This window comes from Heloderma suspectum, chromosome 5, assembly GCF_057233095.1.
Source record: "Heloderma suspectum isolate Gila_16-S chromosome 5, 16-S_ref, whole genome shotgun sequence".
NCBI classification, from domain to species: Eukaryota; Metazoa; Chordata; class Lepidosauria; order Squamata; family Helodermatidae; genus Heloderma; species Heloderma suspectum.
Genome location: NC_139462.1, coordinates 87,515,984 through 87,539,741, shown reverse-complemented (window position 1 = coordinate 87,539,741; position 23,758 = coordinate 87,515,984). Strand labels below are relative to the sequence as shown.

General features: G+C 42.9%; 1 protein-coding gene across 2 annotated transcripts; it reads right to left on the bottom strand.

The window, feature by feature from the left end:
* Nucleotides 1-2,017: 2,017 nt before the first annotated feature.
* TLR3 (toll like receptor 3) lies at nucleotides 2,018-23,520 on the bottom strand. Of its 2 annotated transcripts, XM_084856624.1 has the most exons (6): nucleotides 23,011-23,052; nucleotides 15,702-15,799; nucleotides 13,533-13,971; nucleotides 9,816-10,007; nucleotides 5,511-7,324; nucleotides 2,018-4,006 (listed from the first exon to the last, which is right to left on the bottom strand). In XM_084856624.1, exons 3-6 carry the CDS (start codon nucleotides 13,965-13,967, stop codon nucleotides 3,778-3,780), a joined length of 2,670 nt encoding a protein of 889 aa, XP_084712750.1. In that variant the 5' UTR covers nucleotides 13,968-13,971; nucleotides 15,702-15,799; nucleotides 23,011-23,052; the 3' UTR covers nucleotides 2,018-3,777. The 2 variants fall into 2 exon arrangements, with proteins under 2 accessions (XP_084712750.1, XP_084712749.1); XM_084856623.1 differs by lacking the exon at nucleotides 15,702-15,799 and having other exon boundaries at nucleotides 23,011-23,520.
* Nucleotides 23,521-23,758: the final 238 nt, after the last annotated feature.

Here is a 23,758-nt window from a genome sequence, read left to right as displayed (position 1 = left end):
GGTTGGGGGCTCACATACCTGAATGTATGTTCCTTCATACAAAGTTTCAATGAAAAATCCTGCTGCATATACAAAGCTTTAGGTATTTATTTATTTATTTATTAAATTTATTAATCGCCCATCTGACTGGTCACCCAGCCACTCTGGGCGATGTACAACCCACCATAAAACAATTTAAAACAATAAAATTTGTTGTAGAAGAATTTAGGTAGAAGAATTATAGGCAAGCCTTCCCCTCACATGCACAATGGGATGCAATGTTGTGATTGCATGCAGTGCATACATCACAAGTATGCCAGGAAGTATGCTAGAAAAAATGCAAACACAAAACACACACATAAACTAGGGATGTCTTTATTTCTGTGGACAGGGATTGTTTCTGTTTACTGTTCGGTCACTTCACCTTAACATCTCCCACCCTGCAACCTCATGGTCTGAGATACCCTCAAATATCCAGCTTTTATGTCCCATGGGAATAAATCAGATATGCATGGAAATACGCAACCAAATACAGAAGTCGTCTATGCAAGAATTGGATGCACATATGGATGCCATCTTTCTATTCCATTGATTTTGATAGGAAGTGTGTTTCAATATGCATTAGATTTAGCTTGTGTAAGAGCTTTCAAATCTATATTTTTTTACACTCCAAGCAGCTTGCATAAGAATTTTCATGTCCAGCTACTAATTTTCCCCATACTACCCAGCACCCACAGAAAATGGATTAGCAGGGGTTGGGCTTGTAGCTGTCAGAAATGAAACCTTCACAACATCCATATACAAAACCAACTGTCCATAACAAATAACCCTGATATGCCAATTGCCCCTTCTACATATAATCAGACCAAGAACTTGACTCTTATTTTTAAAAGTTCATTGCAAAATCATGATTAGAACATCAATAATAAATGTTTGTATTTAGGTACACTAGCTGAATTTTTCTGGAAATCCTTGTTTTATGTGGCATCAGTTCAGTATGTTCAGAATTCATGGTTATGCTCTACATCTGTTTCCCAACAAATACAAATATTTTATTGCATTGTATAGTTGATGTGTAAGGTTGAAATTTATGATCAGTTGGGATAAAAAAATATTTTATTTCCAATCATTGGGATCCAGAGGCCTTGAGAATGCCCAGTAGAATTTTCTTGACCAATAGATCCCAAATGAAACTTCCCTAACAGTGCAATCCTGTGCATGTCTACTTAGAAGTAAGCTCCACTGAGGTCAGTGGGAAAGCGTAAATAATTGCAGCCTGTTTCCAAAATAAAGATTTTTCATGTGGCATTGCAGGGGCTGCGTTTCAAGAATCACAAGGACAAACAGACCTTGGATACATGAAACTAGTCATATGCTGTTTGTTTTACTTTACAAGAGGGATGCAGAGAATGATTTAAAGCTTGTCTTTGAATAGGAGGTATAATTTACCTGGGGAGGAACCTGCCATTACCACCTTGAAGCCTCAGCTTTCATGGCTTAAACTAGATGAGAGAATTTGTCACTTCCACTGAAAAGAAGATCAGAAAGATGAGATGAGTGCATCACAATGAAGATAATCCAGTTACTGTAATTAAGGAATCAGCACATACCAGTTCACCTGTAAACAAAGATCCTTTATTGTCACTTTGGGTGCTTCCAGACAGAGAACTTCTTGCGCTACCAATCGGAAGGCATTGTGCAGCAGTCCTGCCTTTTTCTCCTTAACATTTTTTTTTTCTGGTAAGGAAAAAGAAGTAGTGGAGGGAAAATATGGGAGGGAAATGGCTAGAAGATGACATCATCTGGACCCTCCATCAAATTCCATAAAGGGAGCAGCGTAATAGCATCATAAACAATTCACCTGGCAACATCCTTTGGATCTTTTAAAATCTTCCCTTTACAGCCTAATTTTGCATATTGCACTATTATTTCTTTGTATTCTGTGGCGACGGCTGACAGGAAGCTCTGGCGTGGGCTGGTCCACGAAGGCACAAAGAGTCGGAAGCGACTGAGCGAATAAACAACAAAAATTCTGTTTCTAAATTTTATTACAATCCTATAACCAAAATATATCTTTTAAAAAATTACACCCTATTCAAATAAACTTATCTACAATTTGTCACTATATACATATCTAAATCAGTCACTGAGATACATATCCTGTTGATTACATAATCACTGAATATGAACAGAAGGAGAAAAATGTACTGAAATTATATAGAAAAGGACTTCTAAATGTTGTGGGTCATCATGAAAAGGAGGTATGCTGGTTCACATTGTGCAGAAGCAGGGTTGTGGGTTGTTTAGCATTGTGTCCAAACGTGGACCTCTGGCTTGTCTCTCTACCAATAAGTCAGAGAACCTGTGGTTCTTAAGTTTATTCTTAGTGTTAGGATATTGCACTAAACAACTCAGGAATGGAGCATCCCTACATTGTTTACCTGCTCCCACTTGCAATGGGAGTGATCCAGAAGCATGTTTAAAAAGCAACCTGGGTAGTTGTGACCTGGAACTGGGCCAGTATGTATAACAGCAACACATTAACCTGTTTCCCCACTAGTATTAAGCTTAATAAATAAAAGTTTAATTAGGGAGCAAACTTATGGCCGCTAGTCAGCAGCTAGACAGCCATAGGATACATCGGTTCCTGGAGAACCGACCTCCCCCACCCACGCTGCCTTGCAGATGGCTCAGAATGGCCCCATGCTCCGTGCTCAGAAGAAGAGTACAGAGTGGCGAAAATGGGGTGTTCCAGGGCGGGGAAGGCGAAAATGCCGGTATGACACATCCTATGCGTCGTCCAGCAGCCACTTCCCCCACTCCACCTTCCTGCAGCTAGACAGCCAAAATTGGCTGTCTGGCCGCAAATGCAGGGCGGCTGAAGCACGGAGGGGACAATCCCATCTGCACTTCTCCCGCCCTGCACTGGATAGGCAGTCGCCTCCGAGTTCAGAGGTGGCTGCCATTCCCATGGGATTGTGCCCTCTACCAAGTAATTTGAACTTTTAAAAAAACATTTTAACAATACATATATGGCCTAACTTATAAACGTATGAACTGTGATAAAGAACACAGACTATTCACTGTACAACTATCATAGAAATGTCCATCCTAGGCATCAAGCCCTATCTACCTCTAGACTCTGTCTTCTCCTGCAAGAATCAGGAAAGGGCCTGTTGCAGATTCTACCCCCTTTTGCACTCTCACAGGAGTTAGACAGCAGAGGAAGGGGATCTGAATTCTCATCCTGCAGGGGACATTACAGATGCATCTTCCCCCCTCAAGCTCATGGGGAAGAAAAGGGATATTGATTTCTGCTATCTCTTGTCATCCAGTATGCTTTCTCTTTCTGCATCCAGTAGATAACTGAACCTCCTCCACTCCATTCACTATTTTGTATATGTTTTTTAATGTTTTGGTCACACTAAGAAAACTCAGAGGAGTGGTTTTATATTTTCTCTCTTTTCTCTCTCTCTCTCTTTGGGGTATTATAACCGTGTTGGCCTTCTGTTTACAAATGCAAGGGTTAAGTGTAGCACACATATAGACTAACTGTATAGTATAGAATATTTTAATAAATTAGCATGAGCTTTCATGGTTTACAACCTACTTCATCAGATGCTATAAGTGGAACTGGAAGCTTTGATTCTGAAAAAAACAGTTAAACAGGTAGATATGCTGCAAGTATTCCATTCTCTTAAAGCGACAGTTACAAAGCACCAAGTCCACTTGATGGGTAATATTTTGGCCAGTGAATTAAATATCCAAAATTCTTTGCTATAATCCTTTGGGAAAAAATCATAGTATCCTGCTACTAGATTGAAGAGCTGATTTTAACTGCTGGTAAAATGCATTCAGACGGTCATTCTGAATGGGCCACTCCAAGATACAGCGAGATCTGAACATTGCTCTTCGTAAATTAAGCGCATTATTCAATTTGTAATCAGGAATGTCATGTCGAAAAATTAATATGATGGAATCCCGACTCTGATCGATGGCTTGCTGTATGGCATGATACACTTTGAACCTGAACAAGAGACAAAGAGAATAAAAACTGTTTTGGTACATACAGTACAATATTTCACTTACACACACACATTTTCAGAGACAGATATTTTTATGACTCATCAAGACAGCAATCCTATGCTCCCTAGACAACATCTGAGGGGACGTAGGATTGTTCCGTTTCTGGGATCTGAGGTCGGAGCCCAGAAATTGCGTTCCCCGCCCATTGTAGCCAGTGCGACTCTCTCTGCACCAGCTACATCTCTGTGCTCAGAGTCCCAGGGGCAGGGAGGGGACGAGACCACAGAAGCTGCCTTACACAGCTTCGTATCGGGTCTCCAGGCTCTTTCCCTCCCCATCCCCGAAGCTGCTGCTAGACGGGCAAAATCGCCCATCTAGCCAAAATGTAGGGTGGCTGGAGAACAGAGAGGATCCCCTCCATGCTCTAGCCGCCCTGCATAGGACAGTCAACAGCCTCTGATTTCGGAGGCTGGGGGCTATCTGGACAGGATTATGCCATAACTCTCATGAATCAGTCACTCTCAGGAATCAATGGTGGAACATCAAAAAAAAAACTCATCAAGTTTTTGAAACGTAGGTTATTTGGTGCAGTATCCAATACTGCTGCTGTGCCTCTGCTCATTCTCTTGCATCCAGAGGACCAACCATGAGCACAACAGGAAGCTAGTGCTTCCTGAAGCAACCTCAGAAATGAGCGGAACAGATCAGCAGAGCTCCCTTTTGCAAGCTCTGCTGACCTGCCGTGTCCCGGAAATGAGCATTTCTGCTCATTTGGGGTTGCTTCAGGAACCACTAGCTTCCCATTGCACTAGCGGTGTGTCCTACTAGCACACAGGCAGCATTGGATACTGCCCTTAGTGTCATCAATAAATCAATCAAAGCATAAGTACATGTAGGTACACTGGCTACCTTCATCTCTTGTTCCCTATGCCTCTTCCCTTTTGCCCTTCCATTTCTTAGTTGTCTCTTCGTTATACCTTCTGTCAAAATTTAGATTTCAAGCTACTAGGGGCAGTGGGCTGTCTTTCTTGCTTATATTACTCTGTAAAGTGTCAGTCATGTAAGTGATGGTCTTGTATGAATTAGATAAGAAGTTTTCATATGAAAACAAAATTCAATCTTTCAAAAAGTTGAATTTAAACTTGCTGAGTTAGTTTTTTATAGGAGGTCTTTCTGTGGCTGATTCATTATCGAATCACAGGATCAACTCTGTGAGTGATCCTCTAGAAAAAGGGTTAAGCAAGGGCAGGATGTAGTAACAGAATTAAGATTGCTTCTCAGAGGGCATCTCAGAAGAAACTAGAGGACTGTAAGAGTGCACTGAAGCAAGGATAGTCCAGGCTATTTTTGTGTCTGCTTCATTCTTTTATACATAATACTACAACACCCAGGATTCATTGGCTGGGAACCATGTCAGTTTAGATTTGAAATGGTTTACAATTTGTAGTGAAGACATACTCTAGAAACAAAACAGAAAGCCAATTATTTATATAATTTTGTCTTACCTTTTACACCAGGGATCTTTTAAGAGACGTTCAGTTACAACAAATATAATCTTCCTGCTCCTCTTTATACTATTGACAATAGCTTCAATTTCAGATATTCCAGCTTCAAAGTCCCGTTCCTCTAAACAAAACCTTATTACTGGTTGAGTGTTTTCTTCAAGAGGAATAAAGTTCTTGGTCACCCAATTCGTGTCCTTTTTGGCATGAATGATGTAGGCATCATAATCAAACTGTTGCTGTGGTCTGTCTATTTCTCTGTGGCCAAGGACCCTGTTTACAGTAACACTCCAGATAAATTTTATTCTCCACCCTTCAAAGTGGGTGAGTAGGACTAGAAAGATGAGGAACAATACCGAACTAGTGCTCACAATGAAGACCAATTTAAAGGGGGCACTATCGCATGGTGAGGTATCAAACTGTGCTACCATATTGCTATGGTATTTAGAGGGGGTGTTACATATATAATTATTCAGTCCTGAAATATATGTTTTGCTGGCATTAAGCCAGTTAACAAACCAAGCTATACTTTCACAAGTGCAATCAAAAGGATTGAACCCCATGTTTAGTTCCTTCAAATTTGTGAAAACTTTACCAAAGACTTTTTCATCAACAGCTGTGATTAGGTTCTTCTCAAGGAAGAGGAAGTTCAGAGATGTTAGGTCATCAAAGACAAACTCTGGAAGCAAATTCAAATTATTGTATCTCAAATTCAAGATTTTCAAGTGAGATAAGCCATGGAAAGCTTTTACTGGAATTTCATCAAAGCCATTAGATTCTAAATCGAGGAGATACAGGTTTTGAAGGCCTTTTAAGAAGAGAACAGGACCATCTGGATTGGCATGCTTCCAAAGTCGAGCCAAATTATTATGCTGCATATCAAGGATTTCAAGCTGGTGGAGTCCATCAAATAGATCATCTCTCATGTTAGCAATATTGTTGTTACCAATATCCAGAACTGTCAAATTGTTTAGCTTACGGAATGGTGAGGGAGAGATATCAAGGTTTTTGCAACCCACTCTTCTCAGCCTCAGCTTTCTAAGGCTCGGGACAAAAGTGAATGATTCACTTGTCAAATTCAGCTGATAGTTGTAAGATAGATAGAGAGTCTCAATATTACTGAGACCTTGAAATTCCTGGCCTGTGAGGTTCTGCTTAATGTTATTTAAACCTAAATCCAGAATTTTTAGCTGTCCCAGCCAAGAAAAGGTCCTGGCCTTGATGGAAGTGATTCCAGTTTTTGTTAGGTTGAGAAACTGCAATGAAGAATTAGCAAGTGATAAAAATGTTGTATCTGTCATTGAGGTCATATTGCACTGGCTTAAACTCAAGTTTTTCAAATTTTCTAAACCTTTAAATGCATTAGGGGTGATCTCCAGAAATTTATTATCATCCATAATAAGATACTCTAAACGTTTTAGCCACTGGAAAGCAGAATCCATTTTTTGTATATGCGAGTTCCCCAAATTCAGATAATTCACACTGTACAGTCCATAGAAGGAATGAGAAAACAGATATGTAATATTATTATTCATCAGATTTAAATTCTCTAAACTTGCAAAATAGGCAAGAGAGCCACTTTCAATCACCGACAAACCATTATTGGATAGATCTAAAATGGTGAGGTTTGTTTTATCCATTCCCTTGAAGGTCGAGCTGAAAATCCATGAAAGCTGCACCTGACTCATTGAGAGATTCTGAATTCTTGTGCCGGATAATTCTGAACAAAGTGTCTTTGTGCCATTATGTCCCAATGGAACATTGTTCAGGACAAGACCATATAGATTTCCAATAGCATGGAAGCAGCCTGGGTGAAACTAGAAAGACCAAAAAAAAAAAAAGCAGGGAGGAGAATGTTACATGAAATTAGTGCTCGGCCAAAGTATTCAGGCTATACTTTATTTATTACATGTATATCCCACCTTTCTTCCATCATGGAACTCAAGGTTCCCAGGTAGTCTCCCCTCCAAGACACTGATCAGATCCAAACCTGCTTAGCTTCAGCAAGGTGGCTGCCTCATGTGCCTTCACACTATGCCCTGGGAATTTTTGGCACAAGAATGGCATAGGTTTTTTGCAGGGGTGGGATCTAATAATTTTCAGGAGGGAGGCCATTCTCTAACCACTGGAGTGATGACTGCAATTCAGCAGCTACTTGAAGCAGTGGAAACACTTCTTAAATTGGTTAAGGGTCAGATAAAAAAAATTAGAAGTCTCTGCCACTTCCTCTATGAATCAATGTAAAGCACCAGGACGTGCATGCATGAGCACACACGCACACACACCACTTCGCAATTATTAGATTTCTGGCCAATCCCTGCAAAAGTTGTTTTAAGTGTGCTTCCCCACTTTCACAGGGCTCAAAGGTCCACATTAAATTCAGGTGGGGGCGGAGAGAATTTGGCCCAGTGCTACACAAATTAGACAATGGGCTGAATCCAGAGTTGAGCATGTGTAAAGGGTCAGGCAGAAGATGACTTCCCTGTTCCCTCTTCCCCATTGCAGCCCCCCCCCCCAATGTCCCACCAAGGGTCAGGGGATTCTGCAGAATGGCATTTGAGGGGCTGAAGGGAGAGGGGGAAATCTCTGAAAATTGCGGGGAGGCAACTTCCACTTCTGCAGGTCCTGTTTCTTGGGTACCACCCTGCCACACACATTTCACAGCTCAGAAACCATTCAGAAGATGGATATCAAAGGCAGCTACCTTCTCAAGACTGTCTTTGCAGTCCTAAGGCTTAGCCACTTGATTTTCCCAGTGTTCTGAAATCCATGGCGCCCTAAAGTGGCAAAAGGCAATAGGAAAGGCAAAGCCTCAAACTGATACTCCATCCTAAATAAGCTCCTATGTTTTCTTAGATTCAGGCTGCTATCCTGTGCACCACAGTAGGGAACCTGGTGCCCTCCAGGTATTTTGGACCACAACTCTCATAAGCCTCAGCCAGCATGGTCAGTGGTCAGGCATGATGGGAGTTTTAGTCCAAAACTTCTGGAGTGCACCAAGTTGCCTATTCCTGCTATGCACACTTACCTGGGAGTAAATTCCATTGAACTTAAAGAGACTTACTTCTGCATAGACATGCATGGGATTGCACTGTAAGACATAAGATCCTTTGCCTGAAAGAAGTTTTTTTAAATCAAAACGCAATTTCCACGTATCAACAAATCATTACTTTGAGCTACCACTTGGAGGCTTTGCCTCTCTTGGAAGCCCCTTTCATATGTTCCCACCACTGGATAGTGCACACAGAGGGGGAATGGGACTGTGCCCTGCTCCCTGACCTTTGCACCCTACAGCTGTATGCACAAAGACTCCTCCAAGCAAATACAAACCCTGATTGTGCAGAATATTTGTTTTTCTTTCTTCACTTTTTGGTGTTGCCTCTCCTTTCTTTTTTGCTTGCCAAGAGAGTAGCAACAATATTTGCAATTCTGTCCCCGCCCCCCAACCCATTACTTATAAGGAGCTTTCATAAATATCTTTATAAAGCAATGCCATTGGGAATACTTGTGAGAAAGTGGTTTCAGGGAAACAGCTACCAACTAACTCATTGGCACACATCACTTAAGCAAAAACAAAAGTTGAATAATTACAGATCAGTAGGTTGTACTCGAGCCTCATGTGGCACAGAGTGGTAGGCATATGCCAATGCTGTGGAATCTGCATTACCCAAACAATGGCATGAAAGCCTCTGCTAACTCACACTCACTGTATGTCTTCCAAACATCCCCATATGATTACAACTCTAGCCCTGTTCAGGAGTTCAAGAGAATGTGTACAGGCTTAAAGCAGGGTGGGCAGCTTGTGGCCCTCCAGATGTTTTCTCCCTAGCCAGCATAGCAATGGTGAGGGATAATGGGAATTGTAGGCCAAAACATCTGGACGGCCACAAGTTGCCCACCCCTGGCTTAAAATGTGTACTGGGATGGGACTGTGCATGCTGACCCAATGTTTCTGGGCATGCCATTCCCTCGCTTCAGACTTTGCTGTGTTGAACCAGCAAGGTCTGAACAGGAGTTCTACTTGCATTTGCTTCAACACCAGTAGAACTCTCAGGAGGATAGGGAACCCTGATAAGGCAGTAAACAGTGTTCCCTTTCATGCAAAATGGCACATTAAACAATATTTTAAGCCCCAAATCATACAGATAAAGGAGGTGGTGACTGCATTAATATGGCTGTATTTAATTATTACTCTAACCGATTAATTTAAAATAAGACAAACCAATATTATAGCTAGCTACAGTTCTCCTGTCTCAATAAAACGACATCTGTTTACCAAGACTACAGGCCTGTCCATATATTCTTTACCTCCTTTAAGGGGTTTGATGACAAATCCAGCCTGTTTAATGAAGAGTTACTAAGAAAATATAGGTCTTCTTTCCTTAATTCAGTAATTTTGTTCTGAGACATCACAAGTTCCCGAAGACTCTCTAACTGTTTCAGGGATCCTAATTTTGTAGAGCTTAGATGATTATGAGAGACATCCAGTAAGTTCAAGTTCTAATGAAGAGAAAGAGAGAAAAGATTATTATTACTGTTATTGTTATTATTATTACTATTATTATTATTATTGGCATAACAAGTTGCATGCCTTTTAAACTCAATTTTAGACTGTCTTGTTAAAACATGGCAAATAACAACTAGAACAGATTTACAACACTTTCAGATTATGTCAAGTTTGGTCAGTCAGAGGAAGACTTTAGCATGGCACTTAGCTTGGAATCTTCAGATCTTCTGAAAGAAAAAATGATCCTTACATGTGTCAGTCAAGAGAAAGGATAGAGTATTGCACTCGAGCAGCCTTTGCCAACCTAGTACCTCCAGATGTTTTGGACAACTTCCTGACCGCTGGCTCAGGCTGATGGAAACTGTAGCTGAAAACATCTAGAGGGTACCACATTGAAGAAGGCTGCAATACAGCCCAATATATCCACACTACAGTCTTGAAGTGGCTTTACAGATATTCCCTACCCACAGGAAGCCTGGGAATGGTAATTAATTTGTTCTCCCTTTTTTCTGTGTGTGTGGGAATCTGTAAAAGAAAATTCCCAATACTTCGTCAAATGACAGTTTCAGGATTCTTCAGAAGTTATAAAAGCAAGGCTGATAGAAAACCAAATATGAACTAAATGCTTGTCAGTACAGCAGATAAATTTTATTCTGGGACTTAATTTGAGCTATGGACCATCAAGCCTGAGACCTTAAGGATGCAATCCTATGAATGTTTAGACAGAAAAAAGTCCTACAACTCCAAGCATTCTCCAGCCAACTATGTTTTCTGTCTAAACATGCATAGGATTGTGCCCTAAACATATTAAGGTCCAGTGGTCAGTCCTTGAACTTGGGAAGTTAAAAAGAAATAGTTTCTATAAAGATGTGCAGAATGCCTCCACCATACTCCTAAGTAGCCACACCCCATTCCTATGCATCTACAATTGCACATGAAGATGTGCAGAATGCATCCACCATATTCCTGAGTAGCCACATCCCATTCCTACAATTAGAGGAAATATCTTCCAGAGATTCTCTAGATTAGCCCTATCACCTCTCTTTATAGAGTCCTTTGCATACTAAATACAATATTGCTTGTATATAACAGCTACATTCAGACAATCATCCACATAGTCTATGAAGCTGTGTGGATGAGCACCGTAGCTGTGTTCTCCTCCCAGGACCGGATCCTGGCTTAATATCCTCATTTGTTAACCGGCGTTAAGCCAGCATACCCAGGTTCCCCAATGCAAGCAAGAATCTCTGCAGTGAAGCCAGGGGACATCGGGAGATGGGTTATGAAGCTACAGACAATTGTCTGAATGCATCCAACATATTTCTTATTGTCCATTTTAAATAAGCGTTATGATAGCAGTATCAAATTCTGCATACGTGAGCCATTTATTCGGCAATAGCTAGACTTTCCTGAGGGATCTGCCTGCTTTCAGTCATCATGGTAAATCCCTAGCTCCCATATAAAAACCTTTGGTTCCAAGTGCAAACTTGTGTCTGCTGCTGCTTTTTAATACTTTATTTGACATCATGTGACCCAGATTGTGGAACTGGATACTGTGTAATTTTTTAAAAAAAAAAATCAAAACTACCAAAGTAAAATGTAAGGCCAGGAGAAGGGACAGGGAGCATCGTTGGGCACTATCCAGTGCTGTCAATTCACTAGCTCTAAACATGCTGCGCTAGCAGAAACGACCACTAGCACAATGGGAAGCTAGTGCTTGCAGCTTGTGCAGGCTTTTAAGAAGGCCTTGCAACCATATCACTTTACCCTTGCCCCTCTCTTGATATGATTGTTGTTGTTGCTGTTTTTCTTGCTAGTTTTGTTGTGGCAGGTTTTTTTGCTGTTTTTATTGTGTTTTTATCGCATTTCATATTGTACTGGATTTATGTGTGAAAGGCAGCCAAGAGATATTTTAATTATTAATTAATTAATTGAACAAACGGATAAATAATAGCGCAACCCAAGAAACTAGCCAAAACTACCCCTTATCCCTTCCACAGCCTTTGCTGACTTGTCCCGTTCCAGAAGCGGTAGTTTCAGCTAGTTGCCGACTGTGCTTGCCAGCACCAGCTTCCCAATGTGCTAGCAGTCGTATCCAGGGTTGGATGCCAGCCCTTGTCCCCCCATCCCCTTGCTTCAGTCGCCACTGCTGCCGGGAAGAGTCAGGACCTACAGACAATCCAGCAGCTCAAGAGGAGATCCTCCAAACCCCAGGGGTGAAATCACGTGTGCGCACGTGTGTGATTTCCCCATCTGGCCAACACAGAACCTTTAATGATCAGCAGCTGGAGCGCAGGACCTTTTCCAGTTGCCACTGTCTCTTGCTCTTTTATTTTTCATGTCCATTGTCTTAATTTCATTTTATTGTAAGTCACCTTGGTGGTCTGTAATCAGACAGAAAGGTGGGATCTAAAAAATTTAAATAGATAATAAGTAAGAACTTCCAGTTAGTACTGTACTGAGTAAAACTAAGGACATGGGGGAAAGGGGGGTCACCAAGCAAGAATTATGCTACCTTTTTGGAAAAAAAATAACAAAAGGTGCTGTGAGTTCAGTAGGAGTGTACGCTGAAACTTAGCCTCCCCAACCTGATGCCCTCCAGATGTTTCAAATTTCAACTCCCATCAGCCAGCCTGGCCAATGGTCAGGAATTCTGGGAGCTGTAGTCCCATACATCTGAAGGGCACCGGGTTGGGGATGGCTGCAATGACTTTTGAATATGCTCTTCCTCAAGCACAAGCATTCATAAAGTATCTTTGTGCACAGGTTCAGGCAGCTTAACTTGTGTTCAAGGATATGTATACTGGATTACAACTCACATACTTCTTTCTGATAAACCATTTTAATGCACCCTTTTGGAGTCTACTTTCTTATTTGCTTCTGTCTTTCTGGTCCTGCTTCCCACCTTTTCTTCTGGATAGTAGTTGTTTAATTTGTTTATCTTTTTTGCGTGCAGGGGAAGGGCGGTGTCTCAATCTACAGAACATTGTGACTGAATTTGTGGCAGCACAATCAAGACAGAAGAAAAGAACCACATCGCTCTATGAACCACAATCCTGCTGGGATAAGATTTCTAGCTACCATTTTGCAGTATACCAAGTGGATGAGGGGATTACAGTAGACTTCTCCTTTTCAATCTGGCACCACTTTAGATGTGAAGTACAACATTCCACAGAGGCAATCTCTGTTGAAATGAGTGCGCAACCAGAGTATATATCATAATATGTGACAGTACCTCATGCATATCAGCTGTTGCATGTACATTCAGTACAAACACATGTCAGGAAGCCACAGGACAAATACAGCTTCTCAGAATATGCACATGTACAATTATTACACATGATCATGTATATCCAGGCTGCTTGCTAGCTCCTACAGAGGATTGGATATACACTATCCTCTTAGGGCAACTCGTATTCTCCTAATATGTCCTACTGTCTCCTGCCCTGCAGATCTGAATCTGGCTATACCATCAACAATGGTCACCCACAAAATAACAGGTGAAAACGTCATCTTACCACCAGATTTTTGAAAGGCTCATTAGTTACTTCCAGTAAGTTGGATCCCAAATAAAGCTCCTTCAAATTCGTACAGTAAGTAAAAACATTGTCACGAAATGCATGCAACTGATTATGTTCCAGCTTCAAAATAGTTAAGAAAGGCAGATTCTGACACAGCTGTGGCTGCAGCTTTGAGATGGAGTTGAATCCAGCATCCAAGTAAACAAGTTGACTGTACTTTGTAAGGTTTGCAGGTGGGAATGTTTTTAGCTGGTTATGAGAAATATCCAAAGCTGTTATATTGGTTGGGAGATTGGAGGGGATTTGAGTCAACTTTAAGTGACTGCAGTCTGCCATATTATCTGTGATTTTACAAACTTTCCCACCAGATCCACAATGAACACAGATGGTCAACAGGACGAAAGGCAAGCAGGTCCAGCAAATCTTCATCATTTTCCTGGGATAAAAGGTGCAAATTTAACATTAACAAATGCTTTTCAAGAATATACTTAGAAGAAATTCATGCAGAGTGCAATAAGAACAAAAGAAGAGCTATGCTGGATCAGACCAAGGGTCCATCTAGTCCAGCATTCTGTTCACATAGTGGCCAACCAGCTTCCCATAGAAAACTCAAAAGCAGCACATGAGTGCAACAGCGCCCTCCCACCCATGTTCCCCAGCAACTAGGCATACTGCCTCTGATACTGGAGGTAGCACAGAGCCATCAGAACTAGAAGCTATTAATAGCCTCCTCCTCCAGGAATTTGTCTAACTCCCTTTTAAAGCCATCCAAATTGGTGGACATCACTACATCTTTGGTAGCGAATTTGGTCCATACTTTGACTATGCGCTGTGTGAACAAGTACTTCCTTTATCTGTCCTGAAGATAGCTGCAGCCAGGGCTTACTCCATGAGGAGTACCATCTAGCCTTCAGCTGATTTCCTACTGTCTATCCTTCTATCCTTTGCTTCTTGGAAGGTCACAGATGAAGGGAAAGATGAAGACTGGACACACAAGTGAGAGAGAAGTGGGAGACCCTCCTTTCTGTGGCATGCTCAGATCTCTCTCTTTCTATGCACTTTCTCCAGCTGAGATGACAAATAGGAAAACTGAGTACTGTCAGAGCATGCCATAGAGATGAGATCCCTCCTCTCTCTGGATCATTTTATCCTGTTCCCTTCCTTCCATGCTTGATTCTACAGAAGGACAAGGAGATCCTGATGTTGGGTATGCAGGATACCTCTTTGGGTAATTGTTTGGCCCATCTCTACAGTAAAGTTTATATGGAAAACACACTGAAACTATGGTGAGCCATAGGAAGGATCTTCCCCTCTTACCTGCACGCTTTGGTATCTCTTCAGAACATAGGTAGCTGCCTTATACCAAGTCACACTATGGGTCCATCTAGCCCAGTACTGTCGACACTGACTAGCAGCGGCTCTCCAGGTTTTCAGGCAGGATACCTTTCTAGCCCTACCTGGAGATGCCGGGGATTGAACCTTGGACATTCTGCATGCAAAACAGGTGCTCTACCACTGAGCTACGGTCTCCTTTCTTACATTTCAAGTAGCACAAAGAAAAGAGGAAGGCTGGCTGGGTAGAATTAATTAATTAATTATATTTCTGTACTGTCCAACAGCCAAAGCTCTCTGGGCTGAGCTTTCTTGCAGATGCCGTGAATTTGGATATGGCCACCACCTTCTCCTCTTCCTCAAAGAAGAAAACTGGTAAAATTGATTTGCAGTTGAGGTGGGAGTGATGCACTATTTTGATTTAAAACTTTGCATAGCTTGGATTCTTCATGGATGAAACAAGCCCTCCTAGACAGGATTGCAAACCACAATTAAATCATGGTATACACAATCTTAGTTTGGAAGGCTGACACAAACGATAGGATGTAACAGCAAATTATGGTTTGTTGAAAACCAGAGCCTTGCGCATTAAGCCAAGCCCACAAGGTAAGAAAGGAGGAAGAGGCGAAAGGAGGGGGCACATAAGCACAGGGCTTATTCTTCCCCAGTTGGGAGATTGGAAAGCTTTCAGTTAATCAAGCCAGGGTACTGTAACCAGGGGGGATCTTCACAAGAACAGAATGAGAAACACGTTGGAGTATTATCCGGATTTTCATGGAATCGGCTTTAGTCCATCAGGGACACATGAAGCAAGAAAAGCCAAGTGTACCGTACCTTTAAAATACAGTTTTCATGGGTCACAGAACTTGAAAGGACCATAGTTCCGGGTTGTGTGGGGGAAGTAGAACTGAATGTCATCAACTGGGCAGGAGCTGCTCAACCAATGAAAGAAGCTTGTTACCCAGCCCATGTCCAGGCTCCACCACCACCCCTCGCTACTACATTGTTATGAATGGAGAGTAACTAATTCACAATTCTCTAGAAACACCCCAATTATCCTGTACACCATCTGAAGACTCCCTAAGAGAGCATCCCACCACCCCAATTTCTCCCCATTCCAGCAAACTGTCACGGAGTTATTGCTCCCACCCCGTTTTTCCCAATGTACGCAGATTTCCTTGAAGAAGCCAAAATGCTCTCCCCACGAGAGCATCCACCCCTGCCCCAATTTTGCTTATAGCTTCTACCACCACCCCTATCTCCTTCTCTAAGCACTTTCTCCCTGCTCGCAATGACAGGCTCCCTTGATCCTGAGACTTCATCAGATCACTACTGCAATAAAGCTCTTATGCATCAGTGAAGCGACTTTACACAACATTGGGGAAGCAATTTAACAAAACATTGGGGAAGCAAAGTAACACAAACATCAGAGAAGTGCATAATCACTGAGCTAATTACCCCATTGGCGAAAAGGAAGTGCAGGGCAATTCTGAAGGCTCGAAAGAACACTCTAAGTCTTTAATGTGTTGGAAAGGCAGGCAAGATACTTTAGTTACCTAGGTTACCGAGGGTACAGCCAGGTGAAAGACCTATCCCTAGGAACATCCTGATCATACCACATTTAAAGCAGAAGGATGGGCACACAGCAGCTGAACTGCAGGGGAGTCGAATTAAAGAAAAACAACAGAGTAAAAGTACTCTGCAAAAATGCGGCTTACCCACAGGTAAACTCCAGGGTGGCCACAATGTCATGTGTCCCTAATGACTTTCAGCCACAGCAGCATTGGAGAAACCCTCCCATGTAGATGGGCTCCATGTTGCAGGAGCAATATGCTTGGCAGACCTCTGATTTGGACCAAATGCCCGAAGGTGCTTTGGATTCTGCAACTTTTTAAAAAATGATTTGAAGCATCAAGTGTTAATAATATTGCTTGTAGCAATGCTGCCATTGCTACATTTGAACTTGGATCCAGGAATTTGCTGCAGTTGTAATTGGTTCTAACAAGGGTGCAATCCTATGCATGTTTAGACCGAATAGTCCTTTCTGACTGAACATGCATAGACAGTTTAGACAGAAAAGTCCATGATGCTAGTGTTTATCCCAGTGTCCACTCCCTCCCTGCTTCACTTCATTTACCTGTAGCACTTTCTCAGAAGTGGAGCAAAAGGCATGAAAACAGGTTGACTGCCACCTCCAGTAATCCTGCTAGTGCCCAGTTGGACCAGAGGTGTAAGCCTGGAATGGCACTGTGTGGCTTACAGGTGGTGAGTGCATGGAATGTGTGCCCAACACTGAAAGAAGAAGCTGAAGAAACTTTCCATATGAGAGTGCCTTTAATAGTTCGACATCTGCTTTTAAGTTCCTCTCCTTTCACCACAGGCTTCAAAGTTCCGCTTATTTATAGAGACCTTACTCTTGGCCTGGATGCAAGGGAATAAGCACACTGGCATTCTTACACTTTAAAACTTCCAGTGGTTTTAATGCCATTTTTTAAAAGAAGACTTTTCTCACCCTTGCCCTGCCCTGTTCAGATATTTCTGCAGAAGGCGGCTAGAACAGTCTGTAGCCTAAAGGATTACCTTTGCATTAGGTATGGTTATGGAGCTTTGCTTATCTGAATGAGCATTTATGCCATTCTGAAAGGCCATTTCGGACACCCTGTTAAACAGGTTTGCCACCCAGCAGCATAGTCCTGAGCTCACTATTTGGTGCACTTTTAAAGTGAGGAAGCTGGTTTAAAAGACAGTACCTTTTCTCCTGGGGCACTTCTATACATAAAGTTACAAGTCAGCAGCTGCTGATTCTGCGTTGGTCCTTTGTCATTCTTGTGGGCAGCTTGGGGCAAGGGCAGCAGGGGAAGGAATGCAGAATTAGACACTCCAAAAGGATGGCATATCAGATTTCATGGATCCACTAAGATGCAGAAATCTAGTCAGTACAATGATGATACCATATCTCGAGAGTTTATGCTGACAGGCAGTTAAGTACAATCTAGAAACCTGAGAAATAAAGCACTGGTGTTATAGGAACAAATCCAATTTAAACGGAAGCAGTAGGTCTACAAGATGGGCCACAGCTCAGTGGCAAAGCACCTGTTTTGCATGCAGTAGGTCCTAGGTTCACTTCCTGGCATCTCCAAGTAGGGCTAGGAAAGCATCCTACCTAAGACCCTGGAAAGCCGCTGCCAGTCAGTGTCAACAATACTGGCTAGATGGACCCATGGCCTGACTCAGTATTAGGCAGCTTCCAATGTGCCTAAGAGATACCAAAGAGTGCAGGTAAGGGGATGATCCTTCCTCTGGTTCATCATAATTTCAGGGTTTTTTTCTTCATAAACTCTCCTGGAGAGATGGGCCAAACTGAATTACCCAAAGAGATGCCCTGCTTCCTGGCACACCCAACCTCAGGATCTTCCCTGCTGTCCTTCTCTAGAAGCAAATGTGGAAGGAAGGGAATGGGATAAGGTGCTCCAGAGAGAGTAGGGACTTCTCTTAGAGAGCAATCCTATGCATGTTTAGACAGAGAAAAGGCCTACAACTCCCAGCATTCCCCAGCCAGCATGGCTGGCTGGGGAATGCTGGGAGTTGTAGGCCTTTTCTCTGTCTAAACATGCATAGGATTGTGCCCTTACTTATTTGAAATATTTCTGTATCACTTGCGCTCATGCCCTACTTGTGGGTTCCCGGTCGCAGCTGACTGGCCACTGTGTGAACAGAATGCTGGACTAGATGGACCCTTGGTCTGATCCAGCATGGCTCTCCTTAGGTTCTTAGGTTCACTTTTCTGCCTATTAGAGCCCACAAAGTGATAACTTGGTATAAGGCCATTTTCTATGTTCCTATTATCATTGCTGCCTGGCAAGATCCAGCATACCCTATCCCGCAATTACTCCTATCTACCAAGGATGGTCCCCATTTTCTGGCCCCTGTCTTTGGTCAATCACTGTCCCTATTTTGCCTTTTGGGAGTGCCGTTTTTGAAAGAAAAATTAGGATTTTCCTTCCACTAAGCAGACCATAAAAAGGAAACTGTTGTGGTTAGTTTATAAACATACTGCTTTAGAAGCTTGAATGAATACCCAGAAGCTCGGGTTGCCAACTTTTCAATCCTCCACTAACAATAGCTGCGCCTTTTAACAGTGGCGATCTGCAGATGATGCTGTCTCGTGAACACGCCTAGGATGAAGTACAGCAGCAAGGTCTGGTTAAAAACTTGTCAGCTCTGGATATGCAGGAGCCAGAGATATGCTTTCTAGTGGTTTATCATATTGGAAGCAAGAGGGAGGGACAGAGACCAAGTTCTGCCTGGAGGAAGAGGAGGGGTGTTAAAACCTACACCAAAGCGTCCCAAAATATTGGAAGGATATGGAATGTTTTTCTTCGGCATCAGTGGTTGGGGCATAGACTTGAATTACTGTGATGTTGAACGATTTGCCTTGGATTCGTATTGAGATCATTCTATCGTTTTTAAGATTGTACCCCAGTACTGCTTTTCCCACCGTTTTGTTGACTATGAGTGCTACTCCATTTCTTCTAAGGGATTCTTGCCCACAGTAGTAGATATGATGGTCACCTGAATTAAATTCACCCATGCCTGTCCATTTTAGTTCGCTGATTCCCAAGATGTCGATGTTCAGTCTTGCCATCTCATGTTTGACCACCTCCAGCTTACCTTGATTCATTGATCTTACATTCCAGGTTCCTAAACAATATTGTTCTTTACAGCATCGGATTTTCTTTTCACCACCAGACACATCCACAGCTGAGTGTCCTTTCGGCTTTGACCCAGCCGCTTCACTCTTTCTGGCGCTACTTGGAAATACTCTCTGCTCTTCCCCAGTAGTATATTGGACACCTTCCGACCTGAGGGGCTCATCTTCCGGCGTCATATCTTTGAGCCTTGTGATACGTTCCATGGGGTTTTCTTGGCAAGAATACTGGAGTGGGTTGCCATTTCCTTCTCCAGTGAACCACATTTTGTCAGAACTCTCTGCCATGACCACTGATGCCGAAGAAGCTGAGGTTGATCGGTTCTATGAAGACCTACAACACCTTCTAGAACTAACACCAAAAAAAGATGTCCTCTTCATCATAGGGGATTGGAATGCTAAAGTAGGAAGTCAAGAAATCACCGGGATAATAGGCAGGCATGGCCTTGGTGTACAAAATGAAGCAGGACAAAAGCTAATAGAGTTTTGCCAAGAGAACACGCTGATCATAGCAAACACTCTTTTCCAACAGCACAAGAGACGACTCTACACATGGACATCACCAGATGGTCAATATCAAAATCAGATTGATTATGTCCTTTGCAGCCAAAAATGGAGAAGCTCTAGACAGTCAGTCAAAACAAGGCCTGGAACTGACTGTGGCTCAGATCATGAGCTTCTTGTTGCAAAATTTCGGCTTAAATTGAAGAACGTAGGGAAAACCACTAAACCATTCAGGTATGACCTAAATCATATCCCTTATGAATATACAGTGGAGGTGAGGAATAGATTTCAGGGATTAGACCTGATAGACAGAGTGCCTGAGGAACTATGGACGGAGGTCTGTAACATTGTTCAGGAGGCAGCAATTCAATCCATCCCAAAGAAAAAGAAATGCGAGAAAGCCAAGTGGCTGTCAAATGAGGCTTGACAAGTAGCTGAGGAAAGAAGAGAAGCGAAAAGCAAGGGAGAAAGGGGAAGATATATCCAACTGAATGCAGAGTTCCAGAGAATAGCAAGGAGAGACAAGAAGGCCTTCTTAAATGAACAATGCAAAGAAATCAAGGAAAACAATGGAATGGGAAAGACTAGAGATCTCTTCAAGAAAACTGGAGATCTCAAGGGAACGTTTTGTGCAAAGACGGGCATGATAAAGGACAAAGAAGGCAGCGACCTAACAGAAGCAGATGAGATTAAGAAGAGGTGGCAAGAATACACAGAAGAACTATACAGGAAAGATCTGAATGTCCCTGATAGCCATGATGGTGCGGTCACTGAACTTGAGCTGGACATCCTCGAGAGTGAAGTCAAGTGGGCCTTAGGAAGCATTAGTAACAACAAAGCTAGCAGAGATGACAGTATTCCAGCTGAGCTATTTAAAATCCTAAAAGATGATGCTCTTAAAGTGCTGCACTCAATATGCCAACAAATCTGGAACCCTCAACAGTGGCCGCAAGACTGGAAAAGGTCAGTTTACATTCCAATTCCAAAGAAGGGCAACGCCAAAGAATGTTCAAACTACCGCACAATTGCGCTCATTTCACCTGCCAGCAAGGTGATGCTCAAAATCCTACAAGCTAGGCTTCAGCAGTATGCGAACCGAGAACTACCGGAAGTACAAGCTGGGTTTCGAAGAGGCAGAGGAACTCGAGATCAAATCGCCAACATTCGCTGGATCATGGAAAAAGCAAGAGAATTCCAGAAAAACGTCTATTTCTGCTTCATTGACTACGCTAAAGCCTTTGATTGTGTGGATCACAACAAACTGTGGCAAATTCTTAAAGTGATGGGAGTACCAGACCACCTTACCTGTCTCCTGAGAAACCTGTACAAGGGTCAAGAAGCAACAGTAAGAACCAGACATGGAACAACTGATTGATTCAAAATTGGGAAAGGAGTACGACAAGGCTGCATATTGTCACCCTGCTTATTTAACTTATATGCAGAGTACATCATGAGAAATGCCGGGTTGGATGAATCAGAGGTCGGAATTAAGATTGCTGGGAGAATATTCAACAACCTCCGATATGCAGACGATACCACCCTAATGGCAGAAAGCGAAGAGGATCTCAAGAGCCTCTTGTTGAGGGTGAAAGAGGAGAGTGCAAAAGCTGGTTTGAAATTTCAATATTTAAAAAAAACAAGATCATGGCATCTGGCCCCATCACTTCCTAGCATATAGAAGGGGAAGAAATGGAAGCTGTGACAGATTTTATTTTCTTGGGCTCCAAGATCACTGCAGATGGTGACTGTAGCCATGAAATTAAAAGACGCTTGCTCCTTGGGAGGAAAGCTATGGCAAACCTAGGCAGCATAGTAAGAAGCAGAGACATCACCTTGCCGACAAAGGTCCGTCTAATCAAAGCTATGGTTTTCCCAGCAGTAATGTATGGCTGTGAGAGCTGTACTATAAGGAAGGCTGAGCACCGAAGAATTGATGCTTTCGAACTGTGATGCTGGAGAAGACTCTTACGAGTCCCCTGGACTGCAAGGAGGTCAAATCAGTCCATCCTAAAGGAAATCAACCCTGAGTGCTCATTGGAAGGACAGATACTGAAGCTGAAGCTGAAATACTTTGGCCACCTAATGCGAAGAGAAAACTCTCTGGAAAAGACCCTGATGCTGGGAAAGACTGAAGGCAAAAGGAGAAGGGGACGGCAGAGGATGAGATGGCTAGGTAGCATCACCGATGCAATGAATATGAACTTGAGCACGCTCCGGGAGAGAGCGGAGGACAGGAAGGCCTGGCGTGCTATGGTCCATGGGGTCACGAAGAGTTGGACACAACTGAACGACTGAACAACAATGGAATGTTTTTTACTCATGGTTAAACATTCCAGAAGTAAGCATTGATTTTAGTGGAGCTTACTTCCTAGTAAGTATGCAAGGGATTTGAGGGGTTTAAAAAAAAAAAATCCTTTTTATTTGGCAGGATCACCTGGGGCGGGAGGTTGGCTGCCGTTGTTTTTGTTTTTAATCGAAATACAGCTACTCTAGGATCCTGCGATGATTGGATGTGCTCAGAGGGTGTATGCCCAGTCTCCTAAATTGGAGAAAGAAGTCTGAGTAATCCCTAACAAAGACAGTTGGCTTCTATGTTCTCTTGTTTCTTCCCGGGAGGAGGTGAGTGGGGGAAGAGGGAGAGAGAGGGTGGGGGGAGAAACAGTTACTTGCTTCTTTCCGATAGTTTTTAATGCAGATCGCTTTAGCCTGAATGCTACGCATTCTAAACAGTTCTAAACATGTCACTGGATGCCATGTTTGTATTATAGCTGGAATGCGACCCTAACCTCCCCCCCCCCCCGGTTTTTCCATTTGCAAGGCTAAAGTAAGAACCAGCATAATTAAGAACTCCAGGAGGAAGGGAAGGAAGGAAGGCGTTCCATTTTAAAAGCTGTCGCCCGCCAAGGAAAAAAAAAATCACGCCACACTTACATTAAATTTCACTCCCCTCTGCTCAAGCAACTTCGCGTTCCTGGCAGCGGGGCGCCGCCAGCTGTTTGCAAACGTTCTTCTAACTTTATTGCAGACGGCGGGGGGCAGGGTCCACACTCGCGACTCCTGCTCCTCTGGACGGAACCACCCTGGAAGAAAGCGGCAGGGCTGGGCACAGCACTGGCAAGCCCAGCGAGAGGAAATTCGCTCAGCTGCCGTTCTTGTCTTGCTGCCGTCTCTGCAAATCAGGCTTCGAACATAATCCAGCAGCCTGCATCACTTCCTCGTCCCGCTGCGGAGCTCGCGCGCACGGATGTATTTCAAATAAGCTTGCTAAGTAGTAAGCAGCCGTTCAGCGCACCTATAAAAGCAACAAAGTGTGTCCCTTGAAGATACTTTGTGTGTGGCTAAACACGCGCGCGCGGAGCAATTTTTGAAAGCTTGCAGAGAATTATTTATAAGGAACAAAGAAATATCCACATTACTCTAGAGTTTGGGCAGGTTGCGGCCGCTCTTTCCAAATGCTGCCAGCAGGCTGCGCCTAACCAACCAGGCAAATGCCTAAACGCATAAACTCGGGAATCTGCATTTTAATTGAACAGAGCCGGCCTTGATCTCCAGTATCAGGGCAAGGAGGGAGGTCGGCCCGCTCTTTCAGGAACATAGGCGCGCCCTATGCTCTTGAATGAGGATTTCAATTTTGATTAAATTCATATTTTGATGAACATGTTAAGGCTGGCCAAAATAA

Bases quoted from the DNA above. Each gene is read 5' to 3' on its own strand.
- TLR3 (XM_084856623.1), bottom strand. The intron at 7,325-9,815 runs GTAAAGAATATA...TGGTCTTTCTAG, and splicing joins CATCAAACCCCTTAAAGGAG to TTTCACCCAGGCTGCTTCCA. The intron at 4,007-5,510 runs GTAAGACAAAAT...TCTCTTGTTCAG, and splicing joins AAAGATCCCTGGTGTAAAAG to GTTCAAAGTGTATCATGCCA.